The sequence below is a fragment of the Thalassophryne amazonica genome, chromosome 15, assembly GCF_902500255.1.
Source record: "Thalassophryne amazonica chromosome 15, fThaAma1.1, whole genome shotgun sequence".
Classification (NCBI taxonomy): domain Eukaryota; kingdom Metazoa; phylum Chordata; class Actinopteri; order Batrachoidiformes; family Batrachoididae; genus Thalassophryne; species Thalassophryne amazonica.
Window position 1 is genome coordinate 28,889,095 of NC_047117.1, and position 21,693 is coordinate 28,910,787.

General features: G+C 39.5%; 1 protein-coding gene across 1 annotated transcript in view; it reads right to left on the bottom strand.

The window, feature by feature from the left end:
• mtap (methylthioadenosine phosphorylase) overlaps window positions 1-4,284 on the bottom strand; it is a 32,481-nt gene extending 28,197 nt beyond the window's left edge. Inside the window, exon 1 of the mRNA XM_034188464.1 lies at window positions 4,170-4,284. Within this exon, the coding sequence (XP_034044355.1) occupies window positions 4,170-4,193 (24 nt within the window). The 5' untranslated portion in view covers window positions 4,194-4,284. The remainder of the gene's footprint in view (window positions 1-4,169) is intronic.
• Window positions 4,285-21,693: the final 17,409 nt, after the last annotated feature.

A 21,693-nucleotide genomic window follows, 5' to 3' on the forward strand; every position in this document is an offset into this window, starting at 1 on the left:
CAACAACTGTTATGATTATTTATTACAAAGTGGAAGAAACACAAGATGACTGTCAATCTCACTCGGTCTGGGATTCCATGCAAGATCTCACTTTGTGGGGTAAGGATGATTCTGAGAAAGCTCAGAACTACACAGGAGGACCTGGTCAATGACCTGAAGAGAGCTGGGACCACAGTCACAAAGATTACATTAGTAACACATGATGCTGTCATGGTTTAAAATCCTGCAGGGCAGCAAGGTCCCCCTGCTCAAGCCAGCACATGTCCAGGCCCGTTTGAAGTTCACCAGTGACCATCTGGATGATCCAAAGGAGGCATGGGAGAAGGTCATGTGGTCAGATGAGACCAGAATAGAGCTTTTTGGAATCAACTCCACTTACCATGTTTAGAGGATGAGAACAACCCCAAGAAAACCATCCCAACCGTGAAGCATGGGGGTGGAAACATCATACTCTGGGGGTGCTCTTCTACAAAGGGGACAGGACGACTGCACTGTATTGAAAGGAGGATGGATGGGGTCATGTATTGCGAGATTTTGGCAAACAACCTCCTTCCCTCAGTAAGAGCAATGAAGATGGGTCATGGCTGGGTCTTCCAGCATGACAATGACCCCAAACACACAGCCAGGGCAACTAAGGAGGGGCTCCGTAAGAAGCATTTCAAGGTCCTGGAGTGGCCTGGCCAGTCTCAGATAGAATAGAAAATCTTTAATAGAAAATCTTTGGAGGGAGCTGAAACTCCAAACCTGAAAGATTTGGAGAAGATCTGTATGGAGGAGTGGACCAGAATCACTGCTGCAGTGTGTGCAAACCTGGTGAAAAACTACAGGAAACGTTTGACCTCTGTAATTGCAAACAAAAGCTACTGTACTAAATATTAACATTGATTTTCACAGGTGTTCAAATACTTATTTGTAGCAGTAACATACACATATACATATATATACATATATATATATATATACACACATATATATATATATATATAAAATAAAAAAATCATACATTGTGATTTCCGGATTTTTTTTTTTTAGATTATCTCTCTCACAGTGGACGTGCACCTAAGATGAAAATTTCAGACCCCTCCATGATTTCTAAGTGGGAGAACTTGCAAAACTGCAGGTGTTCAAATACTTATTTTCTTCACTGTAAGTGTTGTGCTGTTGTTACCATGAGTAAGAAGGGTACTGCGTTTGATGTCTTCCACCACGTCTCTGTTTGTGGGTGTGTAAGATAAAAAGTACCTGCTTGCAGCAGAATGCAGAAAAGACAAAACGCTCTGCATGTTGCATGTGTGTGTAACTTTGAACACAAACTGGGGAGAGCTGATATGAACGCTGCCTAAACAGAACACTGATAGGACTAATATTGTTGGAGAAACTACAGATATTGGCTAACAACACTGAACAACGGACATTGCTAATTATATTCTGGACTCACTCACCATTTCAACAGGGGGCAGTAAATCATCTTTATATTAAAAGCGCGAGTGCGTGCATGACTTTATTTAGTAAGTTCAATGTAAGTACATAATATAATTGTAAATACGTTAAAAATACATGGATGACACAAGAAAGTGAAAACACTTATTTCCACTGTGGTCCATTTAAAAAAAAAAAATCAAATGACAAAATAGAAGTAATAATAAAAGTGAGCATATGATAACAAGAACCTAAACAATTCATAAATACATTAAGACATTAAATTAACATTAAAAAAAATTACAGAATTAACAGGAAATAAAAGGGTTGAGTTATTCTAAAAACTGTTGAGGTCTAAGGTTCTAAAAACACTTGTGGACTCACACACTATTCCAACTCATTACAGAAACTTTGCATGATTTATTACCATCCTTGAAACATTATATATAAAAATATTTTATAACCACCCAATCTAGAGCCTGTGAATCCCCCAGGCAAATGCGTTAATCATCAATAGCACAACTAAACCAAATTTTTCCATAGACCACTGTGACAACTGTGAGTTTTCCAGCACTAGTGCATTTGTTCCTTAAAAAAAAAAAAAAAAATGAAGCAAATCTAAGAAATTTGTGATTAAACTGCATTTTGCTGAATGGCCCAGATGGTTTTAATGATACAATATCATATAAACCAATATAGAGATTATTAAAATGAACCTTGGCATTAAATTCCAAGAAAAACAAAGCAATAATTCCATCATGTTTTAACAGCATACTTCCCATTGACTTGGACTATGGACAGTTTTCCTCTGATCATTAACAGGTCTTGCTGTGCCATAGAAATAATAGTCACAGATGCATTCAGCCATTCGTTTTGGCCGGTGGTGACCTTTATGTATGTAGGTCAAGGTTATTTACTACAAGAGAGCAAAATATTTCTGAAAATGTAAGGTGCTTGCCAAACATGGAATATCCTCACATCCGGACCTTGTACATATATTCTATTTTAAAATCAAGAAGACTACAATAAAATATGTTGGTTTTAAGACATACACTAAAAAAAGACAATAATTGAACCACCTTAAAAAAGAAAATGTTACAATTTGTAAAAATTGAATGAACTAAGTTGCTTGAACTTACATTTGTAAGTTAGAGTTGATTTAACCTGCTAACTTAAACTTAACTTAATTCATTCAGGTTTTACAAAGTTTAATGCTTTTTTTTAAGTTGATTTGTTTTTTTCAGTGTAGATTATATATTATTATATTATTATAACTCAGGCCTTGTTCACAGCTGATACCAGAACACCTACAAATCCAACAGTAAATACCAGAACAACAGGCAATAACATGTGATTGATATTGCCACCGTTGCTTTCCCCCCATCCCTTTTTTAAATAATTAAAAAAAAAAAAAACAGACCAAACAAAAAACCTCAAGCCAGCCGTTCCTAATTTTTCATAATTCACTCCAGATCCATTCATCATCCAGCAAGTAGCAGGCACATTTATTTGATTTAAAACACAATAAAAAGCCACCATCTAATCATTTCTTCATCATTAGGTGATCTTTAATGTGCTGAGCTACACCAGCTTTTATTATTTCTGAGTTATTGCACACAAAATTGGCACATTTTTGCTCTATGGGCTCCTCTGCCGTCACTACAGCGGTCCCCCTCGTTAGTGGCTCCGCTCATGAGAGGCCACCCCTTATATACGGTCATACTTCTACTGCAACAACTGTCTTTCTATTGATTTCACCTCTCAAGAGAGGTCACCCCTCAAACACAGCCAGCAGCCCACTCAAAAGAATGAAAAGCCCCTCAACAGCCGCCATTCAGTGGAAATTCCCAACCGGGCTTTCCCACAGAAGTTGCGTCAAAACTCTCCCGCAAACGTGAGCTAGCAAGATTACTCCAGTTAACAAAACAACAAAGAAAAAGGGCTCCTGTTGGCCAAACATCCACATTTCTGAAAAGAAAAGCTTTAACGTTAGAAGAAAACATTAAAGTCATTCATTTGAATGAGAAATGAGAAGGTTTCCGAAAGTTAACTGTTGATTTCAGTGTTGGTAAAACACAGATCAACAACATTCATACAAACGCTGAAGATGCACTACAGGAAGAAAGTCTTGAGTCATGTCCTGGTGGTAATGTATGACATTTCCATTGCATCAAATGTCTCCAGGAAAGTTGATTTTATGTGCTTAACTGTTTTGATTTTACATCATTTTTGTAACTTTAAAGGATACAATTCTCGTGCTGTGTTGTTCTGAACCAAGATCAAGTGGAAGACATGGTTTGTCTCTGATTGTACAGTAGTCAATAAAGCTGTGATGTTTTACCCCATATTTCATGCTTGTAGCAATATGCCATTGAGAACTGTAGTGTACATATGCTGGATTTTGCCTTCGCCTCAACAAAGGTCACCCCTCTGATGTGGCCACATTTAGTCTGCAGTTCAGGAGACCACTGTATTTAAAATCAAGTCGTGTTGCAGACTTAACTTCAACGCGTTTTTCCCCACTAAACAGTTTGTTGCTGTCAAAGCATTAGTTAGCATGCATGGTTGACACTGAACCTGGCTTAGTTTGATGATTTCTGTCTGTTTCGTGTAACTATTTAGTCTGAAGACTTCAATCACATAAAAACGTTTCCTGTACTTCCGGGTTGACGGCTGCACGAAATTTCCTTTGTAGGCGAATTCAAGCACATTCAGTGAGGTTTTATTGCTATGTTACTCTTTGTTTTTACCTTAATAGTCGCTGTAGAAGCCATGAGCTGAAAAGTGGAAGTCAGAAGACGGCACAATTCTTTTTTTTCCCCCTCAACTTCCTCTTTTTCTTCTTCTGCTCCTTCTTCTTCTTCGTCTTCTTCAAAGGTTTTGGCAGTTTAGACGCCGCCAAATGCATTACTGCCCTCCGCAGGATACAGAATTAACTGTCAGATTTACCCTTGAAGTACAGCATTTCAAATTTCACAAAGCTGGCAAATTTTAGTTTCTACCGTAATCCAACCATTATAATGTACTTTTGTTTTGTAGCATGTTACAAAATTACATCTTATTTTAACAAAGAGAACATATTTATGTTGGGGGAATTCCAAAGCAAATATTGTCTTCCTTTTAATGACGTTGTGCAGCCTGACAGCAGGAGGAAGCACATGTGCACGTGTGAAGTTTTGAGATAACTTGTGACCTGACCCATCTGAAATATGTCTTATAAATCACTTCAGAGGTGTCTTCTGGTTTCAAAACTGGCATGTTTTAGATTTAAAAGTGTTTATTTCTCCCTTATTTTTACAAAATACGAGGTCTGTCCATAAAGTATAGGTCCTTTTTATTTTTTTCAAAAACTATATGGATTTCATTCATATGTTTTTACGTCAGACACGCTTGAACCCTCGTGCGCATGCGTGAGTTTTTCCACGCCTGTCGGTGACGTCATTCGCCTGTGAGCACTCCTTGTGGGAGGAGTCGTCCAGCCCCTCGTCGGAATTCCTTTGTCTGAGAAGTTGCTGAGAGACTGGCGCTTTGTTTGATCAAAATTTTTTCTAAACCTGTGAGACACATCGAAGTGGACATGGTTCGAAAAATTAAGCTGGTTTTCAGTGAAAATTTTAACGGCTGATGAGAGATTTTGAGGTGATACTGTCGCTTTAAGGACTTCCCACGGTGTGAGACGTCGCGCAGCGCTCTCAGGCGGCGTCATCAGCCTGTTTCAAGCTGAAAACCTCCACATTTCAGGCTCTATTGATCCAGGACGTCGTGAGAGAACAGAGAAGTTTCAGAAGAAGTCGGTTTCAGCATTTTATCCGGATATTCCACTGTTAAAGGAGATTTTTTAATGAAAGACGTGCGGGCGGATTGCAGCGTCGGCTCGCAGCCGCCGCGACGCTCCGCCACAGGAAAAACACCTCTGTTGGAAGCCTTAAGGACAAGTTGGAACATGTCCAGCTGTTAAACAATTTCTCATATACTCACTCCACTGAAAGCCATCAAAAGCCGCCTGGATTTTACAAATGGTTATCAACACGGAGGTGTTTTTCCTGTGCCGCCGCACCGTGCCGGCTGCGTCCCGACGCGCGGATGCGTCCGCACGTCTTTCATTCACTCCACATGATCATTGATTCTGGACTCTGTCACCCCTTTTCAGTGCAAATCCATCAAATCAAGAACTGGTCCCTGGTTAAATGCCACGCTCCGTGCCCTCAGGCCATGCTGAAGACAGGCTGAACAAAGGTGGAAGAAGGACCAACCCAGCGTGTCTATTCTGAGGGACAGTCAAAGAAACTACAAGAAGACTGTGAAAAAGACAAAATCTGTGTATTTATCTGATATTATTATTATGAAACCCATCGACTGTCCCTCTGATGTTGTTCCAGCTCAGGTACTGAAAGAGGTTTTTAAACATCTCGGGTCTCCTCACTTTTATCAACATTTGTCTTAGTTCAGGGTCTGCTTTAAAACATGCTGTGCTTTGGCCTCTTCTTAAAAAAACTCACTTCCACTCTTCAGTCTGGTAAAATTTTAGATCTGTCTCTCATCTAAGGTTGTTTTTATACCATTCCAGACTTTTTTTTTAGAAAATAATTCCATTCTTGAAAAATTCTAGATCATGACACAGCAATGACTCAGCACTTTTAAAAGTGCACCATGACTTCACTTTGTCTGTTGATGCCTGGAACCTCGCTGGCTGGTTCTGATCTCACAGCAGCCTTTGACACTGTGGACCACACAGCACCTGTTTCCCATTTAGATCATTTTGTCTACATTCAGAGCACCGTACTTCAGTGGTTTAAACCATATTTTGCCGAGAGTTTTTCTGTTATGAGTGACTTGTCCCTCTCAAATGATACTCTTTCATATGGAGTGCAACAGGGATCTATTCTTGCCTCTGTTCTATTTTCATTGTACATGTTGCCTTTCATGTCAGTCATATTCAAACAAAATCTGTCCAATCATTGTTATGCAGATGATCTGCAAATCTATCAGCCTATGAGAACTAATGGAATTGTTGTTTTGAATTCATTATTTGGTTGTTATTTCTGATATAAATAGTGGCTGTCACAAAATATCCTTTTCTTTGGACGTTCAGGCATGTCAAATATTGTCACCTCAGACTTCAGTGTTCTGTCTAATTATTTAAAACCAGCTGTTAAGAATTTTGGAGTGATATTTGACAGCCATTTGAGGTTTGATTAATAGATAAACTCTGTTGTTAAAACATTTTTTTTTATTCCCCTTCATCTTCTGGCAAAAGCAGTCCTTCATCAGTTGATGTGATCTTGAGGTCATTCAAGCGTTTATCAGCTCTTCCCTTTAGTCTGGTGTTAACCAGTCTTACCTTGACCAGCTTGTGCAAAATATGATGCTCATTTTGTAATGAACACTTCCAGAAGTTAGCATATTACCTTTGTCTGTTACTCACTCCACTGACTTTTAGAACTGATTTTAAGATTTGTTTTTGTTTTTTAAGCCATTAATGGTCTTGTCTCGTCTTACCTGTCTGAAATTTTAACTGTGCAGTTACAGCAGGGCACTGAGGTCATCTCATCAAATATATTTAGAAGTCCTGAGGACAAAATATGAACTTTGTGTGTTTGTGTTTTTGTGGTCACTGGCCCCAAACTGTGGAACAAGTTACCTCCTGATTTATTCACTATTTGTGACAGAGAACTTTTACAATCAACGCTCGAGACTTATTTTAAATGGCTTTTAACATCAAGTTGCACTTTGATGTTTTGCTTTTATGTATCTTTTTGATTTTATTTTCTTGTATTTTTGGATTTAGTGCCAAAAGTTTTATTCCTTGATTTTAATTTAAAACACTTTGGTCACATTTTGCTGAATGTTCATTGATTCTTAGGGTATAGTAGAAGTTAATGTTGAAAAAATGACGTAAAGTGAGATCATTGTGGGTTCTTTAAAAGTTTAGAGATCAAAGCATTTTAGCAAAGTAGAAAAAAATTACGACCCTGTTTATTATTTATTGAATTACTCTATTATTATTATTGCTTTTTTGAACTGAATAAACTCGTGTGCTGTTGTGTGAATTTTTGTTTCTTTCTTCAAAGACTGCTGCGGAGTCCTCACTACCGCCACCTTGTGGTGATCTGTCAGTTCTTACAAAAACACAAAAAAAACATGAATTCAGTCAAATATTTTAATTTAAAAAAACGTAGGGGTGGTGGCCAAGTGGTTAATACACTTGGTTTCAGTGCGGACGGTTCCCGGTTCGAATCCCACCCCTACCACACTTCTTCATGTAATGTGGAGTTGCGTCAGGAAGGGCATCCGGCATAATATTTGTGCCAATTCAACATGCAGGTCCACCTTGGATTTGCTGTGGCGACCCGGAGTACAAAACAAGGGAGCAGCCGAAGGGACTTACAATGAAACAACAGGAAAGCATTAAAAACACATAAAAAATAAAGTGCACTGGTTGTTGAGTCACGGCCCGATGGTTTTAACCTGCACACAAAAAAACAGAAAACACACACACACATTAAGACTTCATAAATGTCAAGGGTCACGTGTGTGTGACATAAACATACAACATGTATGATCTGACTGTTTACTCACCTTCTTGTTGGGAGCTCCGTCCAGCTGTTCGTCATAATACCGCTTGCTCTCTTGTCTCTGCAGCTCGTGATATTTCTCCTTTTCTTGTGGAGACAGAGCATTCCGCTGCAAACAGAAGACAACACATGGTCAGTTAACACGCTCACTGACACAACTACAAGATCATGCACGTGCAAGAGTGTGCAGGCAACACTCACCATCTCTCCCAGAATTTTGTTGACAGTGGCACAATTTTTCACTTGGAGTTGTGCCACCACATGGGGGTGCTGCTCCTTCCGGAAAATCATAAAGGAGTTGGGAGGTTTTTTGGTGTGAGGTTTGATTTGTGCAGAGCTGGAGGGACGGGCGTGAACTGGTGTATGGACAGCAGTGGAGGGAGGGACAAAAACTGGGGGACGGGCAGGAGTGGAGGGAGGGACGAAAACAGGAGGACAGAGAGGAGGACAGAGAGGAGTGCACTGAGGGACTGAAACTTTGTGAAGGCCAATCATGTACACAGAGGCAAAGCTCTTATCTGCCTTTGGTCTGTCAGGACTCTCCGACCTGACGTTTGGAGGGCAGTTGAGTTTCTGGAATCCTTGATCATTTTCAGCCTGGAGAAACAAACAAACACAGACAGCGATTACAAATTATCTGATGTCCATGTTTGTCACAAATCCATCTCTAATTTAATTCAAACTCCAAATCACAGCAGCTGCTTCTTTCATGTCCAAAAGAAACTATGATCAGTGTTATGGTTCCTGGGTTTGCTTCTTTGTGTTGTCACTGTTCTGTCTTTTCTCCTGCACTTCCGGTTTATTTTGTGTCCACGTCTTACGGAACACACACTGTGTTTAATGTTTACTATTTTTTACTTTGTGTTGAACTGAAGACAAATTTCCTGCTTTTTTTTTTTTACACTTTGAAGTGTTTGTTTCAAATGAAGAAACAATCTTTCAATCATGACATAAAATTCCTGCTGGCAGTGTGTCCTGTCCAAACCTACCTGTCCCAACACAGGAGACGCAGGAGGAGGCGCTGTGTGCTCCAGGTCTCCATACAAGATGTCAGCAAGATCCACGTCAGACTCCTTCTGGCTGCTGCTCATCTCAGTGAAGACATGAAGTTGAAGGACGTCTCCATAGATTCCTTCATGTTCTCTGGATCCTGAACACAACAGTTTTTTCAGGCTTTAAACCTCAAAACACATTTACATTAATGCCAAACGTTTACTTTTTTCACATGGACATGAAGTGATTTTAACACAGATGTGTTTTTTGTTCAGCTGAGCAGAAAGAGTTTTATATATTTGGCTACAAGCTAAGCTAGCAGTGCTTTGTTTGCTGTCTGTATGAATGCTAACAGTTAGCCTGTATGTCAAATTTATCAATAACTTTTTGTAAAGGTAACGCTTCAGTTTTTAAAAGCTGAAACTTTTTTGTCAACCATTAATTTAAAAACATGTAAGTCAACAAAAATACCACAAAATGGATATTTTATTAAATAATAATAAATGATAAAACCTAATGGTCTCACTCAAAATACTTTGATTTCTGTGACATATGTCACAGAACTTTAAAATGATCCTTTCAGCTCTGAGGGACTTTTGGGATGTTGAACATTAGATTTGTTTTTAAGGACCTCTCATGGTTTATCAGGGGCCTGTGGTCCACACTTTGGGAATCACTGATCGGGTCACCCCCCCCTCTTCTTTTTGTAGTGTGTTTGTAAAGTGCAGGGGTCACAACCTCTGGTCCTTGAGGTCACCTGCTCACCATTATCTGAAGGTCTCTCTGCTGTAGTCACAGCTGATTCGTCAAGTCTGGTGTTTCCTCACCCTTGATTGGCTGAGCACACCTGACAGAGTTAATTAGCAGTGGGTGGAGCAGGGAGGGCTGGAAAACATGCAGGACAGGTGACCTCAAAGACTGGAGGTGGTGACCCCTGGGGGTGTTTCCGCAAAGTGGAATTAGTCGCTTTTCTGGACACATCAACTCACATCTGAGTCTGACGTGCTGCTGCACAGTGAGTGACATTTGTGAACGACAGTCACGAAATGAGGCGATTATCGCCTGGTTTCTGCTTAAAACTGACTTTAGAATGATTTAAGAGGTTTTAATTTGTCATCTGATTGTTAATAATCACATTATTTGCTTTGATCACTTTGGGTGTAGAGAATAAGAGTCAGTCTCAGATACATGCGCAGTGAAGGCAAAGCGGACCAATTTTTAGAGGGTATCGTTCGGTCGGTCGGTGACACTGGTTTAAAATGGTTTCCACTGAAACCCTCATCCTCCGAATGGTTTGTGCTGACACTCCCACACTCCACTTGGGTATTAGTCTCAACTTTCTTCCTGTGTCTCTCCCCAGCTGTTTTTAATCAGTGTTTACCCTCACCTATCTCCCATTTGTTTAATCACCTCCCTGTGTATTTATTATTTGTACCCTCATCTTCTTCCTGTGCCTTCTTGAATGTTGTGCTTTTTTTTTTTTTTTTTTTTTTGCGTTATTTGCATTTTCTTGTGTTGACATGTTGTGACTGAAATTATTTCCCTTTTGTCAGTTTTTGACTTTGCTTCCTGTTATTGGACACATTGCTTGTTTCTCTGGTTGGTTTGCTGTGTTTTGATCTCTAGCTCTGTTTTTGGACCTTCTGTCTGCCTGTTCCCTCTTGGACACTGTCACACTGTCTGATCTCCGGTGTACCGACCTCTGCACATGACCCTGGTTCTCACAATAAAGCCTCTTTCTTATACCAACCCGTCTCCACTCTGCACTGAGCCACCTGGAGCAGCAGCAGAGATACGTTCAGATGCTCTTTGTGGATTACAGTTCAGCCTTCAATACAATAATCCTGGACATTCTCCCTACAAAACTGGCCATTCTCGGCCTCCCCCCTCTCACGTGTGCCTGGATCAAGGACTTTCTGGCCAACCGGCCCCAGACTGTGAGACTTGGCCCCCACCTCTCCTCCACCCGCACGCTGAGCATCAGCTCCCCACAGGGCTGTGTGCTGAGCCCCCTCCTTTACTGCCTCTACACCTGCGACTGCAGTTCGGCCCACCAAAACAATCTGGTGGTCAAGTTTGCTGATGACACCACTGTGGTCGGACTCATCTCTAAGGGTGATGAAACAGCTTACAGAGAGGAGGTCCTGAAGCTGGCAGCCTGGTGTTCAGAGAATAACCTCGCACTGAACACCAAGAAAACCAAGGAAATCATCATTGACTACAGGAAGCACAGCATCGACCCAGCCCCCCTTTTCATCACCTGATGCCTTCAGGTAAGCGCTACAGGTGTATTAAGACCAGAACAAAAAAAGACTCAAAAACAGTTTCTTTCCCAAAGCGGTAACGATCCTGAATTCCCGCATACACCGAGGATAATGTGCAACATTCCACCCCATACTGTGCAATATTTATAATTTTTAATAATGTATATTATAACATACTTATTCTGCAATGTACATACCATCCAGGACCATGCACCTTACCTTCTAATGTTTACATCGTACATCTATTTTTTTGATACATATTATTTGATATCGCTGCTTTTCTTCTTACTTGCCTGCACTGGTTTTGGAGTTGGCTTTTAATCTTGTTGTACATTGTATAATGACAATAAAAGGCATTCTATTCCATTCTATTCTTATCTCTGCACTGGGGTCTTCAACCATCGTCCACCCGTGACAATCAGGAGGACCATTAAGTATTAGTACTCATCGATATATTTTTTCTCTCCTGTGTCAGTGTCTGGTCGTCTGTCAAATCTGCATTTGTGTCCACATCTTACGGAACACACGCTGTATTTAATGTTTACTATTTTTTGCTTTAAGCTGAACTCAAGACAAATTTCCTGCTTTTTATGACACTTTGAAGTGTTTGTTTCAAATGAAGAAACAATCTTTCAATCATGACATAAAATTCCTGCTGGCAGTGTGTCCTGTCCAAACCTACCTGTCCTGACACAGGATGCGCAGGAGGAGGAGCTGTGTGCTCCAGGTCTCCATACAAGATGTCAGCAAGATCCACATCAGACTCCTTCTGGCTGCTGCTCATCTCAGTGAAGACGTGAAGTTGATCACTGGGGTCCTGCAAGGCCTTCAAGAAGGACGTCTCCACAGATTCCTTCATGTTCTCTGGATCCTGAACACAACAGTTTTTTTTTTGTTTTTTTTTAGTCTTTAAACCCCAAAACACATTTACATTAATGCCAAACTTTCACTTTTTTCACATGGACATGAAGTGATTTTAACACAGATGTGGTTTTTGTTCAGCTGAGCTGAAAAATAAAGCTTTATATATTGGGCTGATTCATCGAGTCTGGTGTTTCCTAGACTGGCTGAGCACAACTGACAGAGTTAATTAGCAGTGGGTGGAGCAGGGAGGGTTAGAAAACATGCAGGACAGGTGACCTCAAAGACCGGAGGTGATGACCCCTGGGGGGTGTTCCACAAAGTGAATTTGGTCACTTTCTGGACACGTCGTCAACTCAGAGTAAAAGGTAAAATCTGATTTTTTTTTTTTTTTTCTTTTCCAAAAGCATCAGGTTTGGTTCATAACCATGGGAACAGGTGCCCTGAACATAACCTGTTCTGGGGTCAGATACGCTCTGGATGACTGCTGTTTTGTCAGTGCTACACGTTGGCGCCCCCCTCTGGTGTGGTCTCTGCATCTTCTTCGTGTCATTAGTGTTAATAATCATATTGGCTTTGGGATCATAAAGGACAACGAATGTGTGAAATGACGGACTCACAGTGTTCACTGTTATAACTCATGGTTTGGACACTCATTTGATGATGTCTTTATACACGTAGTTTGGCTATGAACACGCACGGCGCTCGTTTATTAAATTCTGAGTTTATTTCGCAAATTGATAACCGGTGTTGTGGAACCGACTGGTCGGGATACGTTGTGTCAGGTTCACACAAGCCTGAGTTCAGGATTTATTCCTGGGATAGGTTGATCATGCTTTGTGGAACAGCCACCTGGTCTCTCTGCATCATCTCCTCCAATAAAATATCAAAGTAAGATTCCTTCAGGCTGCCACCCACCTCACTGAACAGGTTGAATTCATCACTGAGGTTCAACACCTTGAAGACAAAAGCCTTTGAAGAATCCATGCTGACTTCTGCAACTTGAACACAACAAAATCACATCATTTAAAAATACATATATAGGTCAAAAGGGTTTAATTCCGCTAAATTTGCAATAGAGTTCAGCTGTGGATCAAACTTAGTCTGTTCATTGAGAGTTCCAGTTTGCACCTCATTGTCACAAATGAGAGTGATGGAGGCACTTTAAATTGAATATAATGCAAAATCTACAGCAAATGGGCTTTTCAATATTAAATTCAAATGGCCACAAAACCCACATTCCAGATCAGATCCAGATCAAACTTGGTGATAGTGAGGAGTGCCAGTCTGCACATCACGTTCAAATATGACAGTGATTGGGGCACGTTTGATTTAGCTATAATGTAAAATATACATTAAATGGGGTTTTCTATATTAAATTCAAATGTCCACAAAATCCACAATCCAGATCAGATCTGGAACAAACTTTGTCAGGTGATAGTGAGTGCCATTCTGCACCTCACTTTGAAATATGAGGGTGATTGGGGCATGTCTGATTCCTCTATAATGTAATATATACATAAATGGGGTTTTAAATGTTAAATTTAAAGGCCACAAAATCTGTAATCTGGATCAGATCTGGATCAAACTACATAACCCTCTCAAATATTAAAGAAATTTGATCTTTTTTGACAGTTACTATGTTTTTTTTTTATTAATTCAGTGTTAAAGGATAGGGATTTTTACAATTTTCCAAGATTTTTCGTGACTTTGCCCTTTGACCTTGAAAATAGAATAATTTCTTGCCCACAAGGATATGAAGCTTCAGTAAAAATTTCATAAAGATATATCCAGGCTGTTTACAAACAACAAACAAACAACATTAAACTTCACTGGCAGAGGTAATAAATGCACGATTTAAAACACACACGCACAAACACACACACATACATCATCTTTATCAAAAATATAAATTGTCAGGATTAATAGTTACAATTTATCTGCATATTATATTTTCAAACACTGAAATGAATTAACAACTCACCTCTGTTTTGTCGTGAACGTTCTCTTTTGATGTTGTTTCTCAGTTGTAGCAGAATTTTATCCAAAACTGAGCGTCTTTGGTTAATGAAAATGCTTTTTAGGCGGTGCACTCTTTGTTTGCGTCTGTTCCTTCTGAGGTCTTGCTTCTTCTGGTCAACGTGAGTGATGTTTGAGCAAATAAATATTTCTTCTGTCCAACGTGCGTGACGTAAGAGCGAACTAACCGTTATTGTGATGACCCAGGGGTCAAGTTAATGTCCATTGGATGTTTATCATGCTTTTATTTTTGAATTTCCTGTCAACCCGGAAGTACATTGAAAGAGATGGTACCGGAATGTAACTTGACACAAGATTTGAAAAAAAGGTGAACCAAGAGGAAAGTTTGTCAACAGGAGTATGTTGTAAATATGTATAGCGATAAGTTTTTGGTACAGAGAAGAATATTAAGTTAAAACACTGAAAACCTACGTTGGTTTGATAACTGTAAGCAACTAATAAAGTCTTTAAATCATCAGTCCGGGCGAACTAAATTAGACTGGATGTTACAATTATGTTCAATTTGTATTTTGATCACATGGGTTATTTTTTTTTAAATAAAGATATTATTGTTTAAATAACAAAGCATTTAAATATGTCATGAAATAAACAAAAAAAAACTTATTAAAGTCAAATAATTATTTTTTAAATAACAAATGTGACACTTAAGTCACAATATCGAGTTCACACAAAGGCACCAGTACAAAGAGTTGAGTGAAAAAAGGAAAAAATTTAAAAATAAACAGAATTACTGTAACTTAATGCACAGAATATAAGTGGTTTAAAGGGCAACAATTCAAACTTGACCTGCCAGCAGGTATGCACGGGTTCAAGCTCTCTTTAGTCTGGCGGCTAAGGGACATATTTTAGGGGAATCATGTACTTTTATACAAAAGCGCCAAAACTTTATTAGAGGTACTTTATAGTGTCCTGAAGTACATAAGATCGGGAGACATTGACTCCATAAACGTCTGCACTCTAAAAACTTGGGTTTAAGAGAACAACCATTTTCAGCCTTCTACAGCATATAATTCATGACAAACTCTTATCCAAATGTCTTTTTAAGTTCATAATATAAACTTGAAGGTTATGAAAAATGTATTAAGGCTAAGTAGGGATGCTTCGAATGTACTTCAGTGTGATTACACTCTTAGAAAAAGCATTAATCTAGGGAAAGTGACTAAATATTGTCTAACTCATTGTGAATATCAATATACCTATGCAATATAGCTGTTTGCGAGCATAGGGCAAAGGAAAGATGCTACTCATGCACTCTAACATATTTACACTCTAAAATAACAAAAGTGTTTGAACGGAAAGAAATGCTTTTTTATTAATTACAAGAAATCAATTTTGTTTTTATGGCCATAACCATTATTATTGTTGTTGTTGTTGTTGTTGTTCTCATTATTATTTTATTTGTATTAAGACAATTATCACCATATTTTTTAATTGAAAACATTGTAAATACCTGGTTGGCAAACTTCCTAGATATGCACAAATGTTTCATGAATATTTTTAATGAACTACTCTCTACAGCTTTCATGCTAGGAAGATCACAGTGACCTAATTTTATGTCTCAGAGGTAGAGGCTTGTTAAAGATCCCTACAGGCCTGAAATGAGTCCTGTACCTCTTTCCATTTTGAAACATACCACCCTGCTAATGTATAAGGATGTACGACGACGTATGACGCCGCACGACAGACGATACATGATCACATAAGCTCAGTATAGCTTTGCACTAGTTGCAGTAGCCATTCTCTACAGCTTAACAAGGTCCAATCTTGATCACTGGCCCCCTACATAATAACCATATGATCGTATTGTCATATGAATAGCAAAATATACACTGTATTATAACCATGCAAACACCCTTTTGAAAAAAGCAGGATACAGGGCTAAAATCAAATGTCTCCCGCTTTGACATGACTTAATACAACCTAAAGAGTCCCTGGACAAAGTTTGGCGCTTTTGTAAAAAAAAGTGCACGATTCTATCCCTTAACTGCTGGACTACTTTGCAGGTGACCTCCAGAGCCACCACGAGGCCTATCCCAGCAAACACGTTCACATTGGCCTCATGTGGGTTCCACATGGAGCCAATGCAGTTTTTGTTCGAGGGCTCCACCTGGGGCCGAGCTGGTTGGAGGTGGGCTTGAGCTAGCTCTGTTGAGCATCATGTGGTTAGCCAACTGGACTACATATAAAGATCAGAAGTGATTGGGCAATGGATTAAGCTGAATATTTTGCCAAATATGATAATCACAGCATCAGTCACTTCAAGGTGCTTCATGTGAATAAGGTTTAATTTGATCCATTCCTTCTGCAAGCACACTGGCAACAGTGGTCAGAAAAAAAAACTTCCTCAAGCACTGTGAAGACAGCAAGAAACCTGAACTGCAGGAACCTCACCACAAATTAATGAGTCCAAAAAGAACTACAATATTTACTGGTCCATGTTTGACACATCAAACAGGCAAAGTCACCCAAACCACTGATGATCTTTAAAACCTTACAGGATTAAATCTATAGCAGACGTTTTGATAAACTCATCTTGGTCAATTAATCAACTGTCCCAAAAAAAAGACAGCAGAAATGATTAAAAGCTTTCAAAAAACTATTTTTGGGAGAGGTGCAACTCATGTTCATGTTGAAATACCTCATAACAATAAATCTGTAAACATTTGCACATGAAAATTTGAGCAGATCATAAAGTCTGTTTTGGTGATCGATAAAGCGTCCCCATCAAAATCTGCTTTGATTTTGGAGTTCTGTCCATATGGTCTTTACATGATCGCGGTGAAGGTCTGATCGTGGATTGAATGTTAATTCTTCACAGACAGACGTACAGACTCCTCCTTTATTGTTGAGGTCCTGCCTTCATGTCACATAGTCTGATATTCTGATTTCACTATCAGTGACTTTCAAGATTCAAACAACTTTATTGATCCCTAAAAGGGCAATTCATCTTCACACCCAATTACCTCAAACAAAAATACAGCAATTAATCCACAATTATTACTAGTTGAACTTAATAATGGCACACATCACAATGAAAACAACCACACATATACATTTGATCATCCAGTAAGAACTCTGGTGTTCCAATAACAGCCACTTTGACTTGGAATCTGTGAGTCTCACCCCTTCAGTTTGACAGAGTGAACTCTGAGCTTTGAGGTGCACAATGAAGTCTCTTCCAACCAAAACACTCAAATCTTGACTCAGCTACCTTGGATGGTGAAGTGGGTCAAACAAAGTTCTCTTCATCATCTCTGTCCAAGGACATCAACTCTGCACCAAAATCCTCTTCCTGGTCAACAGTGGATCCCGGTCACATGGAAAGATGGCATTTGCCACTGGAGCAGGCTCCAGCGTCACCAGCAGCCACCCACTGGTCGGACTGAACAACTGGAATGTCCGGACACTTGACATGGATCCAAACGTCGCATCCATCACAGGTCAGGGCCTTGCTGTTGCTTCTAACTACCTTCAGACAGAAACCACATGGATATTTGATTTGTCTCAAATGTCTTTCAGTCAGACACACCACCTCTCATCAACTGTTCAGGCTCCACGGATCGGAAGAAGTGTGTGTAGAATTTTGTTACAACTAAATGACATCAAGGGAGCGTCACTCAATGACAATGAAACACCTGATGTAAACTTTCTCCCCAGCTGCATTAAAACAGTCAATCCCAAAGCTCCTCGACAGGTTCACAAAGTAGACTTTGTCATCTGCTTCATGTAATTTAACGTGAACACAAATCAGTTAAAATGTAAATAGGGGACTTAATGAGTTCATACTAGTTTGTATTAAATAGACTGTTTATTCACCAAGAAATTGACTTAATGTTATTGAGGAAAAAATGGTAATAAAACTGGATAATTTCTTTGAAAACACTTTGTACTGTAGTTCAAGGTTTACAACCCCAATTCCAATGAAGTTGGGACATTGTGTAAAATGTAAATAAAAACAGAATACGACTTGCAAATCCTCTTCAGCCTATATTCAATTGAATAAACCACAAAGACAAGATATTTAATGTTCAAACTGATACACTTTATTGCTTTTGTGCAAATATTTGCTCATTTTGAAATGGATGCCTGCAACACATTTCAAAAAAGCTGGGACAGTGGTATGTTTACCACTGTGTTACATCACCTTGACATCTTGAACTGGGGCTGTTGAGGAAACTGCAGAAAGGAAAAACTAGCAGGAAAAAACTGGGATCAGCTCCTTAAATCATGTGCAAGCTGTGTGCCCAGCTAGTGTTTTTGAAAAGGCTGCTCCCAATCCTGTAGTGTCAGTGTGTGGGGTCGAGGCAGGCCGTGATGGGGATGATGATGATGGGGTGTAGGACCCACCTGTTGACCTGAGTCATCTTAGTCAAATGGAGAAGGTAGAGGCGCAGAAAATGCTACACAAGGAGTGAGCTTCATTTACAAAGTCTGACAAGGATGTTGGGAACACCCCAACACTGAGATTGAGCATAATCCCTAAAGGATATGGACACATTAGCACACACTTGTTTATCTAAAGCCCCTTTACAAGGACGTGAAAGACTACTTGGAAGACCTTATCACATGGGGGTGCATACAGAAGTCAATCTGTGCCTCAACGGTTGTGAAAAAAAAGGTTGGACAGTCTGCGTCTTTATAGACTACAGAGAAACCAGAAAACCCGCCCCTGATTGACAGCCAATCTGTTGGGTGCGGAAATTCTTTACAGTTTGGGGAGCAACAGCTGGTTCTCAGTTACATCAGGACAAGGCATATCAGCAGGGGCTTATGGATGAGGCCTGTAGATCCTTGACTCCATTTATAACACAGCGTGGCCTCTATGAGTGGATTAGAATCCCCTTTGGTTTGATGAATGCTCCAGCAACCAGGAGCAGCTCTCGTAGCTTATTCCACAGCACGCTGTTTTACTACAATCGCCCACGATCCAAAAAAGTGCTAAAACTGGATTAAACGTGTCACGCACTGAGATGTTCACTGTACCAGATTTGTATATTTGTGAACTATCTGCGCATGTGCATCAAAGGGAAGTTTGTTCTCTACTGAGTTTCCCTTTTCTGTCTGTGGAAAAGCCCGAGAGCTGGTTTCAATTTATGGAGAAAAATAACCCGCCTGTAGATTTTGGTCTGCACACAGAAAGGGTAAACTCAGTACACAACGATCTACCCATTATTCACACATGAGCAGATAGCACCGGGAGAGAACCCACACAGGGCTACATATAGACAAACAAACACATCCACAGCTATGGACAATTTAAAGATTCCAATCCACCTAAACTGCATGTCTTTGGATGTGGGAGGAAGCTGGAGCACCTGGAGAGAACCCATGCAAACACAGGGAGAACATGCAAACTCCACACAGAAAGACCACAGGTGGGAATCGAACCCATGACCTATGCGCTGTGAGGCAACAGTGCTAACCAGCTAATCCACTGTGTTGCCCAGCAGGATACAGTTCAGCTTTATTTATGAAATATGTTTGAAGTTACTGGGAATTTATCCTTTTTTTAAAAAAAAAGACCACAAAATATCAACCTTATTAAACATCTTAATTTCTAAAAATGCAATAAAACAAGTGTGTAATAATATTTGATTTTTATACATCTGTTTGCATCTGTTTCTACAGTTTTACACCATGTACGCATTTCAAGCCCGCTGGTTAGCTGAAGCTAATGGACAGAGGGGCTACATCCCAGCCAACTACCTTGGCAAGATGTCCTACGCGTGAATAGACACTGGAGAGTCCGGACCAGTTTTTACAATCTACATCTCTGCCTTCAGAGAGAATCAGTAGATTCTAGATTTGTTAATGGTAAACTATTGTAGGCTTCATTTATATATATATATATATATATATATATATATATATATATATATATATATATATATAAAACAAAACTTAAAATAGTGAAGATCCTTATGACCAGATTAACTTGTCCACCCCACTGTCTGGATCACATGAATCCCCACTGAAAGGTAAAAATAGGGATTGTGATTTCCCCCCCGCCTTAATTTGTCAATTTTCAGAGGAAATATGGTGTTTTTTTATATATATTTGGGGGAAAAAATCCCAAACAAGGGGGTTTGGTGGGTGTAAAGTATTTTTGAGGCCTTTTTACTTTAATTTTCTTAAAATTGCTATAAAATGTGGTTTGTGGGACTAAGGGGTTGTGACATATCCTGAGAAATAGGGTACAGCGACGTACGTGCCGTCGTTCCTGACCAAAACCACTACTTTTTTTTTTTTTTTTTAATGGGGCGAGATTTTTTCTTTAAAAAAAAAAAAGTCAAATACAAGTGTTTGGCAGGTGTAAGGGAATGTGACAGTACTTATTAAAGTATTTATTTTAAGGAAAATTTTTAGAAAAAAATGGGGGATTGTGGCTGGTCTTAAGGTTGTGGTGGTTCCTGAGAACATTTTTCTTATTTCACCTTAATTTGTATACGTAAAGGGAATATAGAGGAATTTTAATTTCTAAAGGAAAAGTTGTGAACAGAATCACAGGTTGTCTGAGGTTTAAGGGGGTGCGATTGTTCCTGTGAACTATTAAATATTAAATGTACTCAGGGCACGAAACAGAATGCAATCTTTGACCTCTTAAAATAGGTCAAGGTTGGCTATCTTTGAATTGTCCAAGGCCTGTGTCCCAAGAATGGTCCCTGTGAATTTGAATGACACGTCATAAAGTCACATAGCATGATACAGAAAATCATGATACATCGGAGCCTATATGACAGTCGAGCAGTGACGTTGCATGTTGTGCCGTTGTTTCTGTGTAGGCTCTCAGTTGTCCAGGTGGTTTCCATAGTAGAGAAGCTTGAATCTTCGACTGGACTGGGTTGCTTGACGTTGTGCCGATGCTTCGAACTGTGTCAAGTGTTTCCGCCATAGACATTAAGTTCAGCCAGGTTTCCGCAAATTTTGAGGTTTGTATCACTTCAGACTAGTGATGTCATCGGTCATTCTGGAGCCTCCCTGCTGGGCTGGACCACACGAGTTTTAGTCAATTGAGAGTAGTGATGTTGTGGTTGGTGTCTGCAGAAGTTGTGTCTAAGATGAACCGGTTAAAGCCAAAGCTTGTTGAACAGTTTTTGCATAAAAATTACACACACACCCCCCCATCCATATTACACAAAGCTCATTCACTGCTCTATGCTGTCATTTTCACCCCAACGTCTCAATGGGATACACTACCATGCATATTATTTATTTGTGTATATAATTATTAACTAAGCCATTATTCTATTACAAATTTCATATTTTCATGGTGACAACGGTAAGAATCAGAGAATCATTTGTATTCCCACACCTCTGTATGTCTTGCACTTTGTTGTATCATTGCCTAGAGTGCCACCACTTTTCAACTTGCAGAGGCGTCAATGTTTCAAGAAGCTTCATCTCACCATCATGGGCAAACACCTATGACAATTAACACTGAAATCAGAACTGCATTTTAAATTTGTCAGATTAACAGTTATTCTAAATCCCTTCACAGCCAAGTGACAGATTAACAGACCAAATCTACTGCAGCAAAAATC